This window comes from Cicer arietinum, chromosome 3 (genome assembly GCF_000331145.2).
Source record: "Cicer arietinum cultivar CDC Frontier isolate Library 1 chromosome 3, Cicar.CDCFrontier_v2.0, whole genome shotgun sequence".
NCBI lineage: Eukaryota > Viridiplantae > Streptophyta > Magnoliopsida > Fabales > Fabaceae > Cicer > Cicer arietinum.
In genome coordinates this window covers 47,545,285-47,563,975 of record NC_021162.2, presented here as the reverse complement: position 1 = coordinate 47,563,975, position 18,691 = coordinate 47,545,285, and the positions used below count along the sequence as shown (strand labels likewise).

General features: G+C 28.4%; 1 protein-coding gene across 1 annotated transcript; it reads right to left on the bottom strand.

The window, feature by feature from the left end:
- Positions 1–1,360: 1,360 nt before the first annotated feature.
- On the bottom strand, positions 1,361–14,271 carry LOC140919787 (uncharacterized). Its single transcript, XM_073366427.1, has 4 exons — positions 13,919–14,271; positions 13,323–13,708; positions 1,963–2,020; positions 1,361–1,538 (listed from the first exon to the last, which is right to left on the bottom strand). The coding sequence occupies exons 1-4, from the start codon at positions 14,269–14,271 to the stop codon at positions 1,361–1,363; spliced, it is 975 nt and encodes a 324-aa protein (XP_073222528.1).
- Positions 14,272–18,691: the final 4,420 nt, after the last annotated feature.

Sequence of the window (18,691 nt, the reverse complement as noted above, 5' to 3'; positions counted from 1 at the left end):
AAAGGTAATAAATTAATAAAAAAAAAAGGATAATTTTAATACAAAAAGGTAACGTACGGTTGTAAAAAAGGAAAATGAAAGTATCGTTCCTTCTTGAGAGAACCGTGATGATAGCTTGGCACAACTCCAACAGTGAACTTGCCAAAAACTGAATTTTACGCAATTACACGTTGGCGGACGAACGTATTTGGCTACCGTTGGAGATGCTCTAAGTGACTTGGAGATAGCTCTCCAAATGTCGAGAACTACCATGCAATACACGTCTACCTCGACTCTCGTGTATGTGTCTTAGGTTGAGTTGAGGGGATCTATGAAGACAAAACCAATTTGAATTGTTCGTACACTTGTGTGATGACATAGTATCAAGCCTCCAAGTACTTCAGAGTTAGAATGTATCAAATTATGAAGAAGTAGAGTCTAAGCTCATGCATAATATTACAGTTTCTTGGGATTAATGTGTTTCAAAAGTGATAATAGTTTCTCTTAGATAATTTGATGCATATTATAATGAGATAATAATTTTACTTGAGTGACTTTGATGTTATAATATGGTATTATTTCATTGAATATTTTGAAATATCATAAAGTGTTATGATACGGTCTATTATAATTATTTGTGTGTTCTTATTTATATTATATTATCAACATGATTTTGAAACTCACTTCATTCCTTGTTTGTGTTTGACTGGTTGGCCATGAGTTTGCGAAATTGCAGTTATTACAGATTAATGAGTTTTGAAGTTGAAGTTTGGGAGAAGGCTCGCTTTGATAGGTGATACCGAGAATGAGATTTATAAGTTGTATTTTACTTATTTAATTAAAAACGACTTTTGTATGAAAACCTTGTAAGTATTAGTAAATTTTTGGAATTAAACAAACAAATTATCGTTAAATCAAGTTTATTGAGATTACACTATTTTATGGTAAAAAATTTTTTTTAAAATGTTTCATTTGTATTTTGAAAAATGTAATATCATAAATAACTCATAAAACTAGGAAATGAGCTGAAGGGTGGGGTCTTGTTCTACAAGGCCAGGTTGTTGATTCCTGCTACATCACCCATCATTGATAATTTATTGAGGGATTTTCACTCTTCTCCAAGCGGGGACATTCTGGTTATCTATGTACCTATAGAAGAATGGCATACACAATTTATTAGAAAGGAATGATGAAAAACGTGTAAGATTTTGTGAAGGCTTGTGACACATATCAGAGACAAAAGTATACTGCAACTACTTTGAGTGGACTATTACAACCTACTCCCTTTCGTGTTTTCGTATGGAGTGAAATTTCCATGGATTTCATTGTTGGGTTGCATAAGAGGCTGTCTTGGTAGTAGTAGACGTCTTTCTAAATATAGTCATTTTATTCCACTCAAGCATCCTTTCATAGCATGTGCTATTGCTGCAATATTTATGAAGGAAGTGGTGAGGCTGCATGGCGTCCCTGATTCTATTCTTGTTGATCGTGACCCCTTGTTTGTGAGTTTCTTTTTAAGGAGCTTTTCAAATTGTTGGGGAATGCGTTGAAGATGTCCTCTGCTTATCACCCTTAGACAGAAACAAAAACTGATAAATTGTTGTTTAGAGGCTTATGTATGTTGTTTTGTTTCTAACCAACCAAAGTCTTGGTCTCATTGGATTCCTTGGGCTAAATTGTGGTATAACACCACTTTCTATATTTCCACAAGATCGACTCCATTTGAAGTAGTGTATGGGAGAATAGGAGAAATGGCTTTTATAAGATACAATTGTTTCAATATTCAAAGAAACAGATGAATAAGTTGACACTTTCCTAGCTTTCTATGCCTTTATTTATTTCGAAATTGCATTTATTGACCTATAACTTCTTTAAATGTATTTTTTATAATTGAGGAAATTGGATATTATAATTAATGGATGGTTTATTATAGTTAGATTCTAATAATGGCCTATCCAAACTTCAAGTTATTATTTAACTTACTTTCTCGATCCAGATTCAAGGAACATTGCTTTTGCCAATTGAGGAACAAGGAAGAGAGCTGAAAAAAATGTTTGAGTAGAAACACAAGACAAGACATGTAATGATGATGCAAAAATTAATCTCATATATGTTAAGTTTCTATTTCCGAAAGTGTTTTACAATATTAATGTCATATATGTTAAGTTTCTATAGTGTAATGTTTTACAATATTAATTGAAATAAATAGTTTTCAATTTTTGAGTTCTTTTTCTCTCTCAGTTTTATATTGTATAGATGTATTAATTATATTATTAGTTGACTCAGGTTGCTATCTAGAATTTTGTAGGGTATTTATAATTGAAATGATTCACAATCTTTTATCCGCAATACTAATAGCCGGTGAGAAGATTAAGTAGTAATTATAAAACATTTATTTAATGGCGATTATAATTACCTCTAAAAGATATTATACTTTTTGTGTCAATAAAGTAGATCTTTACCAACATTCCTCTTAATTGTTGCTAAAAATTTTAGCAACACCTATTCATTACTTAACTTATCATTTTGATTCTAATCAAACTTTAATTTTCTAAAATCTTAAATATTTCAAGTTTTGAAACTTAATAACATAGTTTTTAAAATATAGATTCAATTTAAAAACGGTTCAATTTCAACTCCTATTTCTTGAGACATTAAATTCTACTTCAATTGAGATTTGAAACAATCAACCTTTTAATTATTATTTTTAATTCAAATAATGTTATTTTTACTCGTTTTATATAATGTTTAAAAATGATAGAAGTATTTTTATTTTCAATATTTCTTCTTCCAAGTTATCATTTAAAAAAACACTTTTAACATCCATTTGATGTACCACTAAGTTATAAATAGCAGCAAATGGAATTATTATTCTAATGGATGTAACTCTAGTGGTCGGTGAAAAGGTGTCAAAAAAATATGCATTTTCTCTTTGTCTAAAACTTATGACTACATGACGAGTCTTGTATTTATCAACAATTTCATCGGATTTTAGTTTCTTTTTTCAAAATTCATTTACAACCTATCAGATTGCAGGTAGGAGGCAAGTCTACTAATTGGCATGTCCTATTAGACTCTAGAGAATCCATCTAATCATTTATAACTTCTTACCATTAATCTGCATCCAAAGACGAAAAAGCTTCTTGAAGATTTGAAGGATCATCTTCTAAAGTATAGGCTGTATAATCGGGTCCATAATCTTTAGCAACTTTGTCTCTCTTACTTCTTTGAGTTTCTATTTTGCTTTGTTTGTTGATTTCAGTTCTCCTAATCATGGGAACATGACTTCTTGTTGCCCTTGCTATTTTTCGATTTGAAAGGGAATCTATTTTCATAAAAGTCAACATCATTTGATGGTTACTGCATATCCAATGAATACACATTCATAGACTCTATTTGCGAGTTTAAATCGCTTGGGATCGGGGATTCTGATATAAGCCACACAATCCTAAGTTCAAAAATAAGACAAGTCAGGTTGTCCGTTCATCAAAATCTCATAAGGAGATCTTTTTCTTTTTGATTTGCAAACTTTATTCAAAATATAGCAAACAACTAGTGAATAAAAATTTCCCTCATCAATGAGATGCAGCATCAGAGTTAAGCATAATAGCAACAACTAGTTTAGTAAGAGTTTTATTCCTTCTTTAAGTTTCACCATTCATTTCAGGCGATTATGGTGCAGTTGTTTCATGTATAATTCCATATAGTTTATTCATTAAACAAACTAGAATCATACTCGGCTACTTTATCACTATGAAACCTCTTAGTCTTTCTACTAAATTGATTTTCAATTTTAGTACAAAGATCATAAACATGTTAAGCGTTTCACTGTTATTTTACAGAGATATACAAAAGTATAGTTAGACCAATCGTCAATAAAAGTGATAAAATAAGGTTTTTCATTTCTAGTTAAAGTCTTATCAAATTCACATATATCAGAGTGTATTAAATCTAAAGACTCAAATTCTCTAACTACTAATTTATGTGAACTCTTTGTTATTTTAGCTTGACTACAAAAATCACATTTTTTAAAATCATTTAAAGATAACTTTGAAATTAAATCTAAGTTACTTAAGTTTGAAATCATGTGTATGTTCATATGATAGAGTCTAGCATATCAAATATTAAAATCACACAATATGTAAACAAAATAGTAAATTTAATTAATTTCAACATTTAACTTAAACTATGTCATCAATGGAGTACCATTTCCCAACAAATTTTTTTTTTTTTTGAAATAGTGAACAAATTTTCCCTTATAGATTGAGTAAATCATGCCTTATTCAAAAGAAAGTCAAAAATGAAATTATGTCTTATCTCTGGAGTGTGCATCACGTCCTTCATAATCAAAGTATTTTCATACATGAACTTTAATTTCACGTCTCCAATACCAGCAATATTAGTGGTGTGAGTATCTCTCAATAATATTTTCATATCTTCAGCAGTAGTGTATGTTTTAAACATACCACAATCAAAGCAAACATGGCGAGAGGTGCTAGTGTAGATCCATCGTCCATCTGATCCACCAACAATGTTGATTTTAGTAATAATAGAAATGAATTGCTCTTCAGCCAAGTTAGCCTGTTGAGTACAACTTGACCTATTCCTACACTTGAGTGCCATATGACCTAGTTTCCCACACTTATAGCGGATGAATGGTGAGCCAGAGTCATTTCTAAGAGGTGGTTAGTGCTTCAAAATTGAGGCATTTGGAGGGTTCTCCTTCTTGTTGTGCTTCTTTAGATAATGGTTATAATTCTTTAGTGGTTTGTCAACTGGCTTTAGAATTGCTCCGATGAATTTATTCTTGTTGTTTGAAAGAACTAGTAATTCATTTTTCTAGTCTTGCTTATGGGATTATTCCTTAATTTTGAGGCGGGTTATCAAGCTCTCTAGTGAAAATTCTTTTATTTTATCTCTGAGATAATCTTTAAAATCTTTCCAAGTAGGGATAGTTTGTCAATAATAACAGCAATTTGAAATTGTTCATCTAAAGTCATACTTTCATAGATGACCTCATGAACTATCTTCTCAATTTCATGGGATTGAGTCGCAACATATCTGTCATTGATCAATAACAAATACTTCTAGGAATTGATTAGAAGCTTATATTTAAAGACAAAAAATCCTCAATAGTACTATAATTTAAAATGTGAGAATATAAAAATATTAATATCACATATTTATATATTAGCAATCTAAAATAGTTGTACAAAAATGTCTAATTATATATTGTTATTTAGATGTGTCATATATTATTTTTTTAAATATGTATACAAAAATCTAAATGATGATATATGATTATTATTTTTGTTGAAAAAATAATTCGTTGTTATAGATATATATAAAACTAATTTATATTATCGAAACATATAAATTAATTTTTTTAATTAATATATAGATTTATTGCAATAGAATTTTATCTAAAATTTAATAATAATAATAATCGACGACCCCACGTTGAATTGGTTTTTTAATCCGTCTCTGTCATATCGTCATAATGTCATCAACTTTTTACAAAAATAAATGTAATGTTATTCAAAAGCATATCTTATTAGTGTCAAAAATCTAGGTGGAACTAAAATAGCAATAAGTGTGAAATCTTAGAGACCAAGCTTACTTTCCAGGGAGGTATAACGACGTTAGCTGCAAACAATGACTTAGGGGAGGAAACCAATTTCTGCTTTTTATGCTTTTTCATTTTATATTCCATTCTATTTTACAAAACAAATCAACTACAAGTAAAGTGCTTCTGAAATTTTCAAGAAATTGGGTCCAAAGCCCATAAAGTAATGGACAACTCAAACATGAAAAATTGAATTTTGTATCCTTATAATTGAACTCATACTCTCTCAAAATATAAAAAAAAATCCACTTTTGTTTCTTTCATATTCACTTAATCAAAGGTAAAAATTAAAAAATTATTTTAAAATCTTAACCCTTCACTAAAATTTCTGATAATTAAATTATTTCTCTCAAAAATCTGGTACACAAATTAACACTTCTGAAAATTATAAAAATACAATTTTCAGTGGTATAATTTTTTATCAGAAATGTTAAGGCGTGAGATTTTCGGCAGTATGAATTGTCTACCGAAAATTTCTTCAATCAAATTTCCAATATTCTATTTATACTATCATAAATTTTAAACATTCAAATTTCTGGTAGTTACGAAAATTTGATCGGAAATTTATTCCTTCAAATTTCCGGTAGTTAATTTTGTAAATTTCTATTACGTAATTCTTTTTTTTTTCTGAGTTATTTTTCCTTTAATTATTTTTTTTTAAATAGAGATGAAAAAAATAAACAACTCTTTTAACTTCTCCACTGCTCAACAACAGTTTTTTTGACGCTCACCATCCATATAAGCAAATGCAACGTTGAATGTCAACTCAGTTGAAGAGGTGAAAATATTTTCAACAAGTATAGGTTACCATTGTTTGAAATATTTTCCACCTCTTCCAATGAGTTGACATTCAACACTTCACTTGTTTATATGGTTTGTGATCATCAAGACAAATTTTGTTGACATCGGAGAAGTTAAAAGAGTTGATTATTTTTTCCATTCTTAATTATAAAAAAAAAAAAAAAGTTAAATAAATCTTGAAGAAAAAAAATTTATGTAACATAAATTTCAAATTTTAAAATTTTCGGTAGAATAAATTTTCAAGCCACAAACTTTCGATAAAATAAAAGTAACTACCAGAAATTTGAAGGCACAAAATTTCCGGTAGTATAAATAGAGTACTTAAAATTTTGTTAGGAAATTTTCGATAGACAATTCATACTACCAGAAATTTCATGTCTTAAAATTTTCGGTATACAAATTATACCATCGAAAATTGTAAAAATACAATTTACGGGTGTTAACTTGTGTACCAGATTTTTTAGGGAAATATTTAACTACGGAAATTTTGGTGAAGATAAGATTTTGAAGTAATTTATTATTACCTTTGTTGATTGAAAATGAAATGGACAAAATTAGATTTTTTTTATATTTTGAGGGGAGGGGTACAAAATTCAATTTTCCCAAACTTGTAACATTAAAAAGAAAGAAAGGCTAAAAAAGTATCCAACTTTTTTTTTAATGAAATGGGGAAATTGGATTTTGTACCCCACAATTAAACTTATACCCTCCATTTAAAAATTTATCCCTTAACTTACTAAAATATCTTTTAGTATATAGTAAAAACTAAAAAAAAATCGTAAAAAGTAAATTTTTTTCTCTTAACTTCTCTTATGGAAAATTTCAAGAATGAAATTTCCGGTAGTTAATTTTTAATACTAGAAATTTCAATGAAATTTCTAGTAGTTAGTCTCATTCAGAAATTTAAAAATTTGGTAGTTATTTTTTATCGAAAATTTCATTTTTGAAATTTCCGCTACAATATTTTTATTTTTTTTTTGTTGTTTTTACATGTTTTTCATTCAATTTTTTTTTCTAGTGAGGACTAGAGGAGCGAAAAATACTGTGGAATATTCTCGAGTTCGACCTATATAATAGGAGAACCGCCACTGAAAAAAGAAGAAAGAGTAACTCATTAGTTGTGAAGTCGACACATTAAACTAATAATACATTCATTCCTTCTTCTCTTTCCAATCTCTATGTCAGAGCGATTAATGATAATAGTTACTCGATTTTGTCGGTCAACCTCTCTTGTCCATGATATGACAGCTTCTCGTAACTCAAAAATTTGATTAATTGTGAATATTTTAGTCAAATCTATACATAATGATGTTTTTTTCATCACTCTTTCAAACAAAAAATTACGTACAAAATTTTGAAATTTTCAATAAAATAAAATTAATTACTGAAAATTTCAAGCACAAATTTCCGACAGAATAAAATTAATTACCAGAAATTTCAATGCACAAAATTTTTTGTATACTATTTTGTTGGTGAAATTTCTATTAAATAATTTATACTACCGGAAATTTTGTGCTTTGAAATTTTTGTAGTGTTAATCTATGTACTAAATTTTTAGAAAAAACAATTTAATTACCGAAAATTTTGGCAAGAGAATAAAATTTTGTAGTAGATTCTTTTTATTTTTGATTGAATGAAAATAACAAGACAACATTGTGTTTTTCTGATCTCGAAGAGTATAAGTCTAACTGTGAAATACAAAATTCAATTTTCATAAGACGGTTCAATTTAAATTTCGGGTTGAAACAAATTGCTCACAACAAATGGGCTAAGTAGAAAAGTGAAATTCAAAGTCCCAAACACAGAAGGTAGAAAAATACCTTTTCCTACGTGCTGTTTCCAAATGGTCCACTTGCACATTTGGGAGATAATAAGATAAATCAATTTAAAGGTTGTGAAATTAAAGATGTTAAAAAATGACAAAATTTGGGTACTACGGAATTTTAGTGAAAGTCTCAACTTTTATGCTTAAAGTTTCAAACTTTGTCTATATTTTTTTTTTGGAACATTCTTTGGAAAAGAAATTATAATTGGAACTAAGATTTACTTAAAAGAAAAGTATACACGTTTATGACACACATTAACTGTGCAAACTCTTCGTCATCGGAAGAAGAAAAAAAGATTTTTCAAATAAGGTCAATAGGAATCTATAACAAATATTTAATGATAATTTAGATTAAATTAACTTTTTACAATTTAATTTTTCCGAATTTTACTTTATTTTGTTTATTATTAAGTTTTAATTTGGACTATTGTGAACAGTTTTTTAGTTAATTTTAAGATTTTCAAAACCAGGTGTTTGGCTAACAAAAACTTCGAAGGTCACCATTGAGAAAGACACTTTTCACATCTATTTGATAAAGATTAAAGTCCATTATACAAGCATAAGCCAATAAAATTCTTATGGCTTCTAATCTAGCTACAGGGCATAGGTTTCATCAAAATCTATTCCCTCCTCTTGACTATAACCCTTGGCTACTAGTCTAGCTTTGTTCCTGGTTATCACACCATTCTCATCCAACTTGTTTTTGAACACCCATCTGCTTCCTATGATATGCTTAATCTCTGGCTTAGGTACTAAACTCCACACCTTGTTTCTCTCAAACTGGTTTAACTCATTAAAACTCATTTCATTTAAGAAAGAGATAAGTTTGCAAATAATTTAGTTCACTTTATGTGAAAGTTAATTTGTTTTCTTTATTTCTTTTTAATGAAAGAGTTTTATTTTTGAGCTTTAGATCCAATTTCTTTAAAAAGAATCAGAAGCACCTTTTTTTATTGATTTTTTTTTTATAAAATAAAATGAAAAGTAAAAACATTATATTATGTTGGAGTTATTAATGAACTAAAATGAGATCAACTAATGAAACATTATATTTGTGTGAATGATATAGGCCTCTCTAAAAAACAAAATTTTTTACTTAAAAAAATGCCTCAAATATTTTTTTATCTATGAAAAAGGCCTCAGATTTTAATATTTTTAAAACTAATTTTGATAAAATTTTATATAAATTAAATAAAATATTTTGTTTTTATTACAAATTATTTAATACTTATCTCAGTACAACTAAATTGGTTAATTAAAACAGTAGAGATGAGAGAAATATTAATTATAAATTGAATAATCATGAGATAAAAGGTGAGTACATCATTAATATGAGAAATACTAGTTATAAATGGAGAGATCATGAGATAAATAGTGAACATATTGTTAACATGAGTTACTTGAGTGCTACAAAATATACACATTCTTTTCTTATTCAACTAAAATATGGAAAATTTTACATGAGTGCCTTATGTTGTCCTATAACCGTTGAAATGTCTTATTTCATTATTTGAAAAATATAGAGAAAATAGATTTGAAAATGTTATTAATTTTGTTAAACAAAATTTATATAATTATTAAATAAAATATTAATAATTTATTTATTAAAGTTTGAAAATGCCTTATCTAATAATTTCGCTTTAGGCCTCATAACATGTTGGGTCGGCCCTGCTTGTGTTAGAGTTGAAGAGACTTTTCTTGGTGTTAAAAATGTGGTTTAAAAAGACTTTAGTGCTTCTAAAAATTGTAGTTCTAAGTTACGGTGTTATGAAATGTAGGAGTGAACCGAATAGAAAGATATTTTGTGACATTTAATTGAGGAAGTTGTGAAGTTAATTCATTTGTATTCATGTTATTTGTTGAGTTATACATACTTATTTTGACGCGATTAATACTATGCGTGATGTGAGAATATCCTATATAGATGACCCTAGACCTAGTTACAAATACTAAGAGTACTGTGTCTTAGTTAAAATCCAATGGGGGTACTAGACATCTATTCCTTTGGGAAATTGAAGTGTTGTCTTGGTGGATGGGACATTTTACTTATGCGAGATATTATTTTGGCATCATGTCACTATAAGAAATACACATATTTCAGTAGGCAAAACGCCTAGAAAAAAAAAAAACTATGAATTCACAAAGATTACTAAGGAGTAAAAAATGGTTAGGAATCACTTATCGGAAATAATTTTCGAGGGATTAGCTCATGAGAAATAGTTTTTCATGGACTAACCTCCTATGAAAAGTTTTTTAGTTTATAAATTGAAAAAAAAAAATTACTATTTTTTTCATAATTTCATTAATAAATTAAAATAAGTTATTTGGAAATTTAAATGAAATGTTGAAGGAGATAATGAAATGAGATATGAACGAGATGAGTTTTGAGATAGAAATGAGAGGAGATTTTGAGATAGAAAAAAGCTTAAATCTAAAATTAAAAATGAAAGATTTGATATGGGGGAAGAGATTGGAGTGATATATGAAGGGAGAGAGTTTTGAAAGGGAAATAAGGAGAGATTTTGAGAAAGAAGCATGCTAAAATCTTGAAAGGAAAGAGTTGGTATGGGAGGAGAAAATGGAGTGAGATATGAAAGGGGAATTTTGAGAGAGAAATGATAATAGATTTTGAGAGAAAGAAGAAGCTAAAATTTCATAATAATAGAGATGATATCTGGAATGAGAACGAAGAGAATGAAGTTTTTAGTGAAAGAATACATAAGAGAAATATATAATGAGACTACTGTTGGATCTGTGTTGGTGACAATGCTGCAAGACTTTAATAGTGAAGTTGTTGATTAAGATTATATGTAGCAAATTCCAAAGTGTGTTGTTACACTAGCCTTTAGGTTCGATTCGCCCCCACCGATCGGATGCAAATGAGATAACCAGAGAATCCCCTTCAGGGTACTTTGAAAAACCTTGATATGATTTGCACTTTCACATCAAGAGTACTTTTCAATAGTATGTTACAAAAGAATGATTCTTATTCTTTACTCATGCATTAGAAAAGAATAAGATGACTTAGAATATAAGAATGAGTGAGAAAAGTAGATGACAATCTCTAGAATTTTGTGTCCACATTATGTCCAAAGTGACACTATTTATAGAAAAATTGAACCAGGTATTCATTAGAACAAGTGCGCACAACTTACACATGAAATCTGGTACTATCGAAAGAATTATAAAGATGGCACATTTGTTAAGGCCTTGTGTCATGTACCCTTTTCATGAGAATTTAAGAGTCAAGCCATTTAACTCTTCGAAGCGGCCTCACTTCATCCTCACATAGGTAGACTATATCAGAAATACACCTATAATATGTATTTATGCTATATGTCTATTAAGAGTAAAATTCAACCTTCCAACTTTATACTTATGGTCCAAGTACTTTCAACATTTGGGATGTATCTATATTTAAGTACTTGCAATCATTCTAATAGTTTACTTTTATCATTGAACCTTTGGGTGCTTGTTTTAACTTGTATAAGAATTTAGTCAATTTACACACTTTATGTTCTTGCCATTTGATAACAAATCCTTCAAGTTTTTTCATATACACCTCTTTATCTAACTCTCTATTTAGGAAAGCAGTTTTAACATCCATTTGATGGATTACAAACTTATAGATAGAAGCTAGTGCCAAAAGCATTCTTATGGATGCAATTCTTGCAACAGGTGCATAAGTATCAAAGTAGTCGATACCTTCTTTTTGTGTAAACCATTTGGCAACAAGTCTAGCTTTGAATTTATCAATGGTACCATCAACTTTCATTTTCTTCTTAAAGATCCATTTACAACCTATTGGTTTAGATCCAGGTGGGAGGTCCACAAATTTGAGTCCATTTCCTCTTGGATGACTTCTTTTCAAAAGGAAGAGTCTTGAGACTTTATTGCCTCTTCATATGTGTATGGGTCACTATCTAAATTGTAGCAAATTGGTCCATAATTGTTAATGGAATCATTTGTAGCTTCTACAAGGAACATAAAGAAGTTTAGGCCACAATCTTTATCTTTTCTGGCTCTTTTACTTCTTTTGGGTTCTGAACATGTCAAAGTATCATTTTTAGATACATTATTTTCTAGACTAGAACAAACAATGTCCTTGGGATGTGGAATTGAATTAAATCTATTTTCTTGAAAAATTGCATCTCTTGACTCAATCATTGTGTTAATAGGATACAAGTCATTAGATTCAACAGTAATGAATTTATAGGCCTTGCTATTTTCAACATAGCCCATAAATACACTTTCAATTCCTCTTTGTCCCAATTTCTTTCTTTTTGGTTCAGGAACCTTAACAATTGCTCTACAGCCCCAAACTTTTATATAATTAAGATTGGGTTTTCTTTTTCTTCCAGAGTTCATATGGGGTTATCTTGTTCCTTTTGTTGGGAACTCTTTTTAGCAAATAACATGCAGTTAGCATGGCTTCGCCCGAATAACCTTTAGATAAACCAGAATAGGATAACATGGCATTCACCATTTCTTCTAATACCCTATTTTTTCTTTCTACAATTTCATTTTGTTGTGGGAAATATGGTGCAGTTGTTTAATGCACAATACCAGTGGACTCAAAATACTCAGGATGATAGAACTCTCATCCCCTATCACTTCTAAAACACTTAAAAAAAGTTTCATGTTGAAGTTCTACTTGTGCTTTAAATATTTTAAATTTTTCTAAAACTTCATTCTTAGAGTGCATTAAATAAACATAACAAAGTCTAGAATAATCATCAATAAAAGTGACAAAATACTTTTTACCACCAATGATAGGCCAACCATGTAAATCGCATACATCAGAGTGAATTAAATTTAATACCTTTGAACTTTTTTCAACACTTTTAAAAGATTGTCTTGTGATTTTAGTTAGCATGCAAGTAGTACATGAATTTGAATTTTTATCAAAAGTCGGAATTAAATTTGATTTCATCATATCATTCAATTTTCTAAAGTTAATATGTCCTAGTCGCATATGCCATAAATCACAAGACTCAACAATATAAACAGAAATCATATTATTATTATAGTTACTAACAACATTACATTTGAACATATTCTCACAAAGGTAACCCTTCCCTACAAACATACCACCTTCAGAGAGAATAAATTTATCTCTCTCAAATACACATTTTAAACCAAACTTGTTAAGTAAAGGTACAAAAATCAAGTTTTTTCTAACATTAGGAACATAAAATACATCTTTAAGAGTAAGTATTTTTCCAGAAGTGAATTCAATTTCCACTGTTCCTTTTCCTTTGACTTGGATAGTTGAAGCATTTCTCATGTACAAAATACTTCCATCTTCTTCATCAATGATCTTAAATAGTTCTTTATTTTTGCACACATGGCGGGTAGCACCAGAGTCTATCCACCAAGATTCAACATCTTCAATCATGTTGAGTCCAAAAATGACAGCAACAAGATTATCTTTTGTTGCACTTGAATTCTTCTCTTTGTTCTTCCTTTTCAAGAACCTACACTCATTTTTAAAGTGTCTTGGTTTTCCACAATGATAATAACTTCCTTTTCTTTTCTTTCTTTGTTCATCATTACCATTGTGTTTTTCATGAGATTTATCAAAATCTCGATTTCTTTTCTTAAAAGATTTGCTTGAATTTCCTTCGTCCATTACATGAACCTTTTCATGAGAAAATTGGTTTTTAGTATTCTCTTGTTTACGGTACTTTTCTTCTAAACGAAGGTGATTACCCAATTGCTCAAGAGATATGTCATATTTCTTATGTTTCATATATTTTTTGAAATCTTTCCACGAAGGTGGAAGTTTGTCTATTATGCAAGATACAATAATAGTTTCATCCATGTGCATCTGATGTTGTTTGTAGTTATTAAGAATACGTTCAATCTCATTCATTTGTTCCATTACTGATTTATTATCAACCATTTTATAATTATTAAATTGAGAAACAAGAAACTTGTTACTTGTAGCGTCTTCTTGCATGTACCTTGACTCTAATTTATCCCATAGTTCCTTTGTAGAGATGCTACTTTGATATATATTGAACAAGGAGTCAGACATTCAATTGAGAATATGGCCCATGCATATATAGTCATCATTGTCCCACTTTTGTCTTTCTCTTATTTCTGCTAATGTTTCCACTTCCTTCTCCAGCGATCTTGTGGTGTTCAGAACATACACCACCTTCAAAGTTGTAAGAAGGAATTTCATCTTTTTCTGCCAACGGATAAAATTTCCTCCATCGAATTTCTCCAACTTCTCAAAATTAGAAGTCATTTCTTTGAGTGATCCAGCCATTGATTGAAAATAAATCGAACCTAAAGATTGTTGGATTTGTGTTGGTGATAATGCTGCAAGACTTTAATAGTGAAGTTGTTGATGAAGATTATATGTAGCAAATTCCAAAGCGTGTTGTTATACTAGCCTTTAGGTTCAAGTCGCCCCCACCAATCGGATGCAAATGAGATAACTAGTGAAATTCCCTTCAGGGTACTTTGGAAAACCTTGATATGATTTGCACTTTCACACCAAGAGTATCTTTCAATAATATACTACAAAAGAATGATTCTTATTCTTTACTCATCCATTATAAAAGAATATGATGACTTAGAATATAAAAATGGGTGAGAAAAGTAGATGGAAATCTCTAGAATTTTGTGCCCACATTCTGTCCAAAGTGACACTATTTATAGAAAAATAATGTCACTTGAGAAAGAGTTACAATTCTTGGTTTTGCCACTGTTTTGCGAAGGCATATATGCATATAACGTTCAAATGTTGACTAGAGCATTGCATTGGTTTGGTGGTTGATCAATGCACCTTTTCGTGCATGATCTGTGTTCGAACCACCGCTGTGCCTTTTCATTTTTAATGAACGGTCGCATCTTTTCAAAGCGGAATTTATTCAAAAAGTAAGGCGCAAATCGAATTCGGGATCTTATGTTATCACCAATTATACATACATATAGTACCCAATATTTTGGAAATATCTCACAACTACATGTATTTCTGTAGGGCATACCTCTAGCAAACTACACATGGATTTATGCATTTTACAAGGGCATTCCCCTAGAAAATCGCTACGTAACTGACCTCAAACAGAATACCCACATGCTTGTGTCAGAACAGTCAATCCTATAAAAAAAGTTCACATTTTCTAGGGTTATATCCCTTAAAAATATGAGTTAAAACAATAGTAATTTTTTAACTCAATTTATTAGGGAGATACCCATGGAAAATGCCTTTTCTTTTTCAAAATCTTTTAAATGACGCTTTTTGACATTGGGATCATGTGCCTAGAAAAATTTGGACAAAAATATATTTGTTTTTTTAGTGTATGTACTAACATATAAACTATCAAATAAGATACGTGGTGCACCTTATTAGATTGATAATTTAAGTGGTAATTAATAATGATGAAAATTTACGGTATAAGATACAAGTTATAGCATATCTACATTCACAAGAATAATCAAGAACGGCATATTTTTGAGATTTGTGATAGAGAGAGCACGAATGAACAATGAACTACCCTCATTACTGTCATTGTCGTCTAGCTTTCATAATTATGATTACAATGTTTCAAAATTAGGTTAACTACTTGATGGGATAACGATTATATAGCTAATCGACTGAGGAAAAGAACCTATCATTGCAATTGACATAATGGCCCAACTCATCACGGTTCATTCAACAACAAAAGTCCAACACATTATTTAATATTGAATATTAATTAACCATAATTTAATTAATAATAATTTTAATAATTGATTATTGTCAATCCATACTTAATTAGTTAAATAATTAATCTAACAATCTCTCACATAGATGAAAATAATCAATTATTAAAAGAATATAATTCTAATACTAGAATTTCAATTATGGTCAAAGTAATTGTCATCCTAGAAAAATAAACTTTAATGCTGCGAAAATATAATCTATAGGGAAAACAAATTATACATGTCAAATCATAATGATGACTTTAGAATGGTCCATGCATTTGAAAATACTATAATAAACTCTCAGTAACCCAAATTACCATTAGACTTTAATCAAAACAATATAAATTATGGGGTAAGTCTTGGGTTAGTGGTTTTGCATACTAATTTTTAATTTCATAAATGTAATAGTATATCGACGTAGGTCTAAAAATATTATGTCTATAAGTACATTCATAACAAAATACCATACCCAATAGGGGTATTGATATTATACTTGTACTTTGAGACTTCACAAAATGTAGAATGTTGGTAATTAAAAAGAAGCATAATATAATTGCATGCTAAAGAATTTTTATGCATTATAATATAATTGTCATATGTTATAATGCGTTAAAAATATATGGCAATATATGCATAATAATTTTCAAATATTTATAATTTGTTTATACGTGCATTTCCATTAATCTGATATATATGCAAACTTGATTTGGATTCTCATTAAAGTCGACTAATTTCAAAATACTCTAATGATATGCACTCCCATTGTTATGACATTTATAACAAGACTTGGATTTTCATTAAGAGTCCACTTGTTTAAAATTACTCTCTAATGATATAATATTTAACAGCTGGATACTAAATTTTTAGTACAAATTTATTGCTATAAGATATAATAATTATAAATAATTTTGTATACACACTTGCTCATATATATATATATATATATATATATATATAAATTACTCTAATGATGTCATATTTAACAACGAGATACTAAATTTCTAGTATAAAATTATCAATATAATTGGTTATAGAATTTTATCACTATTGGATTTTCACATATTTAATCACATTTTTTTCTCAACAATAATACAATATTTTTAAAAATTGGACCAGAGATCAAACCGGTAAAAATTACGAATCATAATGTAATTGGTTCAACTGATCCAACCGTGGTTGAATCGGTTAATCAATAAATATGATGATTAACTTATAATTTTTTAAAACGGTAATTTATAAGCTACTTGTATAATTTTTATCTGTGTATTGGAGTATAACTTTTGACACTGTTACCGTATGTATATATAAACACAAGTGTAGTACTTTTTTTCCAAAAAGAATATAAAAAAAAAATTAAAAATATTTTTTTAACATAACATATATATTTGTTCTATCAACCATTTTGAATATTTTATTAACCACTAAAATATATGTTATTAACCACATTTGAAACATATATCTTATTAAGCATTAATATACAAGTCGTTAATTACTTTAAAATATTTTAATCACTAAATTACAATATTTTAATCACTAAATTACAATATTTTAAAGGAGTTAATGTATTACAAATGGTTAAGGAAATATATGTTAAATAAGTGATTAATTTTAATTGTTAAATGAAATTTTTATGCATGCGCCGCACAACAACAATCTTTTAGCAAGTTATTAATCAAGCAAGTTAATTTTTTTCTTTTTTTCCCTGCACGTTCTCTTCTCTTTCTCACAAACACAACCTTTTGTCTTTCTATTTGTAATACCTACATCTTATCTATCGTCATGAAACTAAATTTTTAATAATTTTTTTTTATAAGATGTGTGATTATATACACTTATTAATAATGATTTATTCAAATTTTAAATGCTACAAATATAGTTTCACATACTTGAGAAAAATATCGATTATAGGTTACTAGCAATGAAAAAGAGACTTCAATTTTTAATATTGAGGATATAGTATATAGTTGTAAAATTTATTATTGTTCATTTAATAAGTACTTTGATAACACAATATTATACTCTATAGAAGTATTGATATTATACTTGTACTTTTATTATTATTTTTTATAAATAGCATAAGACTATAAAATATCCTCAATATAAGTTTCCAAAATACATAATATTAGTTTTCTAGTATATAATTGACATGTAAGATTCTTCTAATTGATAAAATGATAGTTGAATTATCAATCTAATATTTTTTTATAAATATTTAATTTAAACGAATTTGTAATTATCTTCTCTATCACAAAGTAATCAAGTCAATTAACGTTGCGCATATGTCCATCACTTACATAATATATAAGGAGAATTGCAATTCATTTTATTAAAGAATTTAAAATTAATATTTGATTGCATAAAATGAAATTGTAACACTCCACATTACTTATCTAAAAAATAATGTAAAATATTACAAATTAATATCATTACGGTCTAACTTTACAAGAGAAATCGAATATGTATTGAAATACAATCTTATAAGTCAAGTTTCAGACTTACACAATATATTAACTAAATTTCAAAATACAAATACAATCACTACAAAACATTGACATCATATACATGCTATGAGTTCAAAGCTCAAGCCTTCTAGTTTACTATAATACATAAAAATATAGGGTAAAATAATAATCTCAGTGAATTCTATAAAAAGGAAAAATTGTTAGAAAATATATTTTTCTAAACATCAACAATAGAAAAATACACATTTCTTTTTCAATAAAATTTTTAAGGTAAAATTACATTTGAAAATCTTTTAT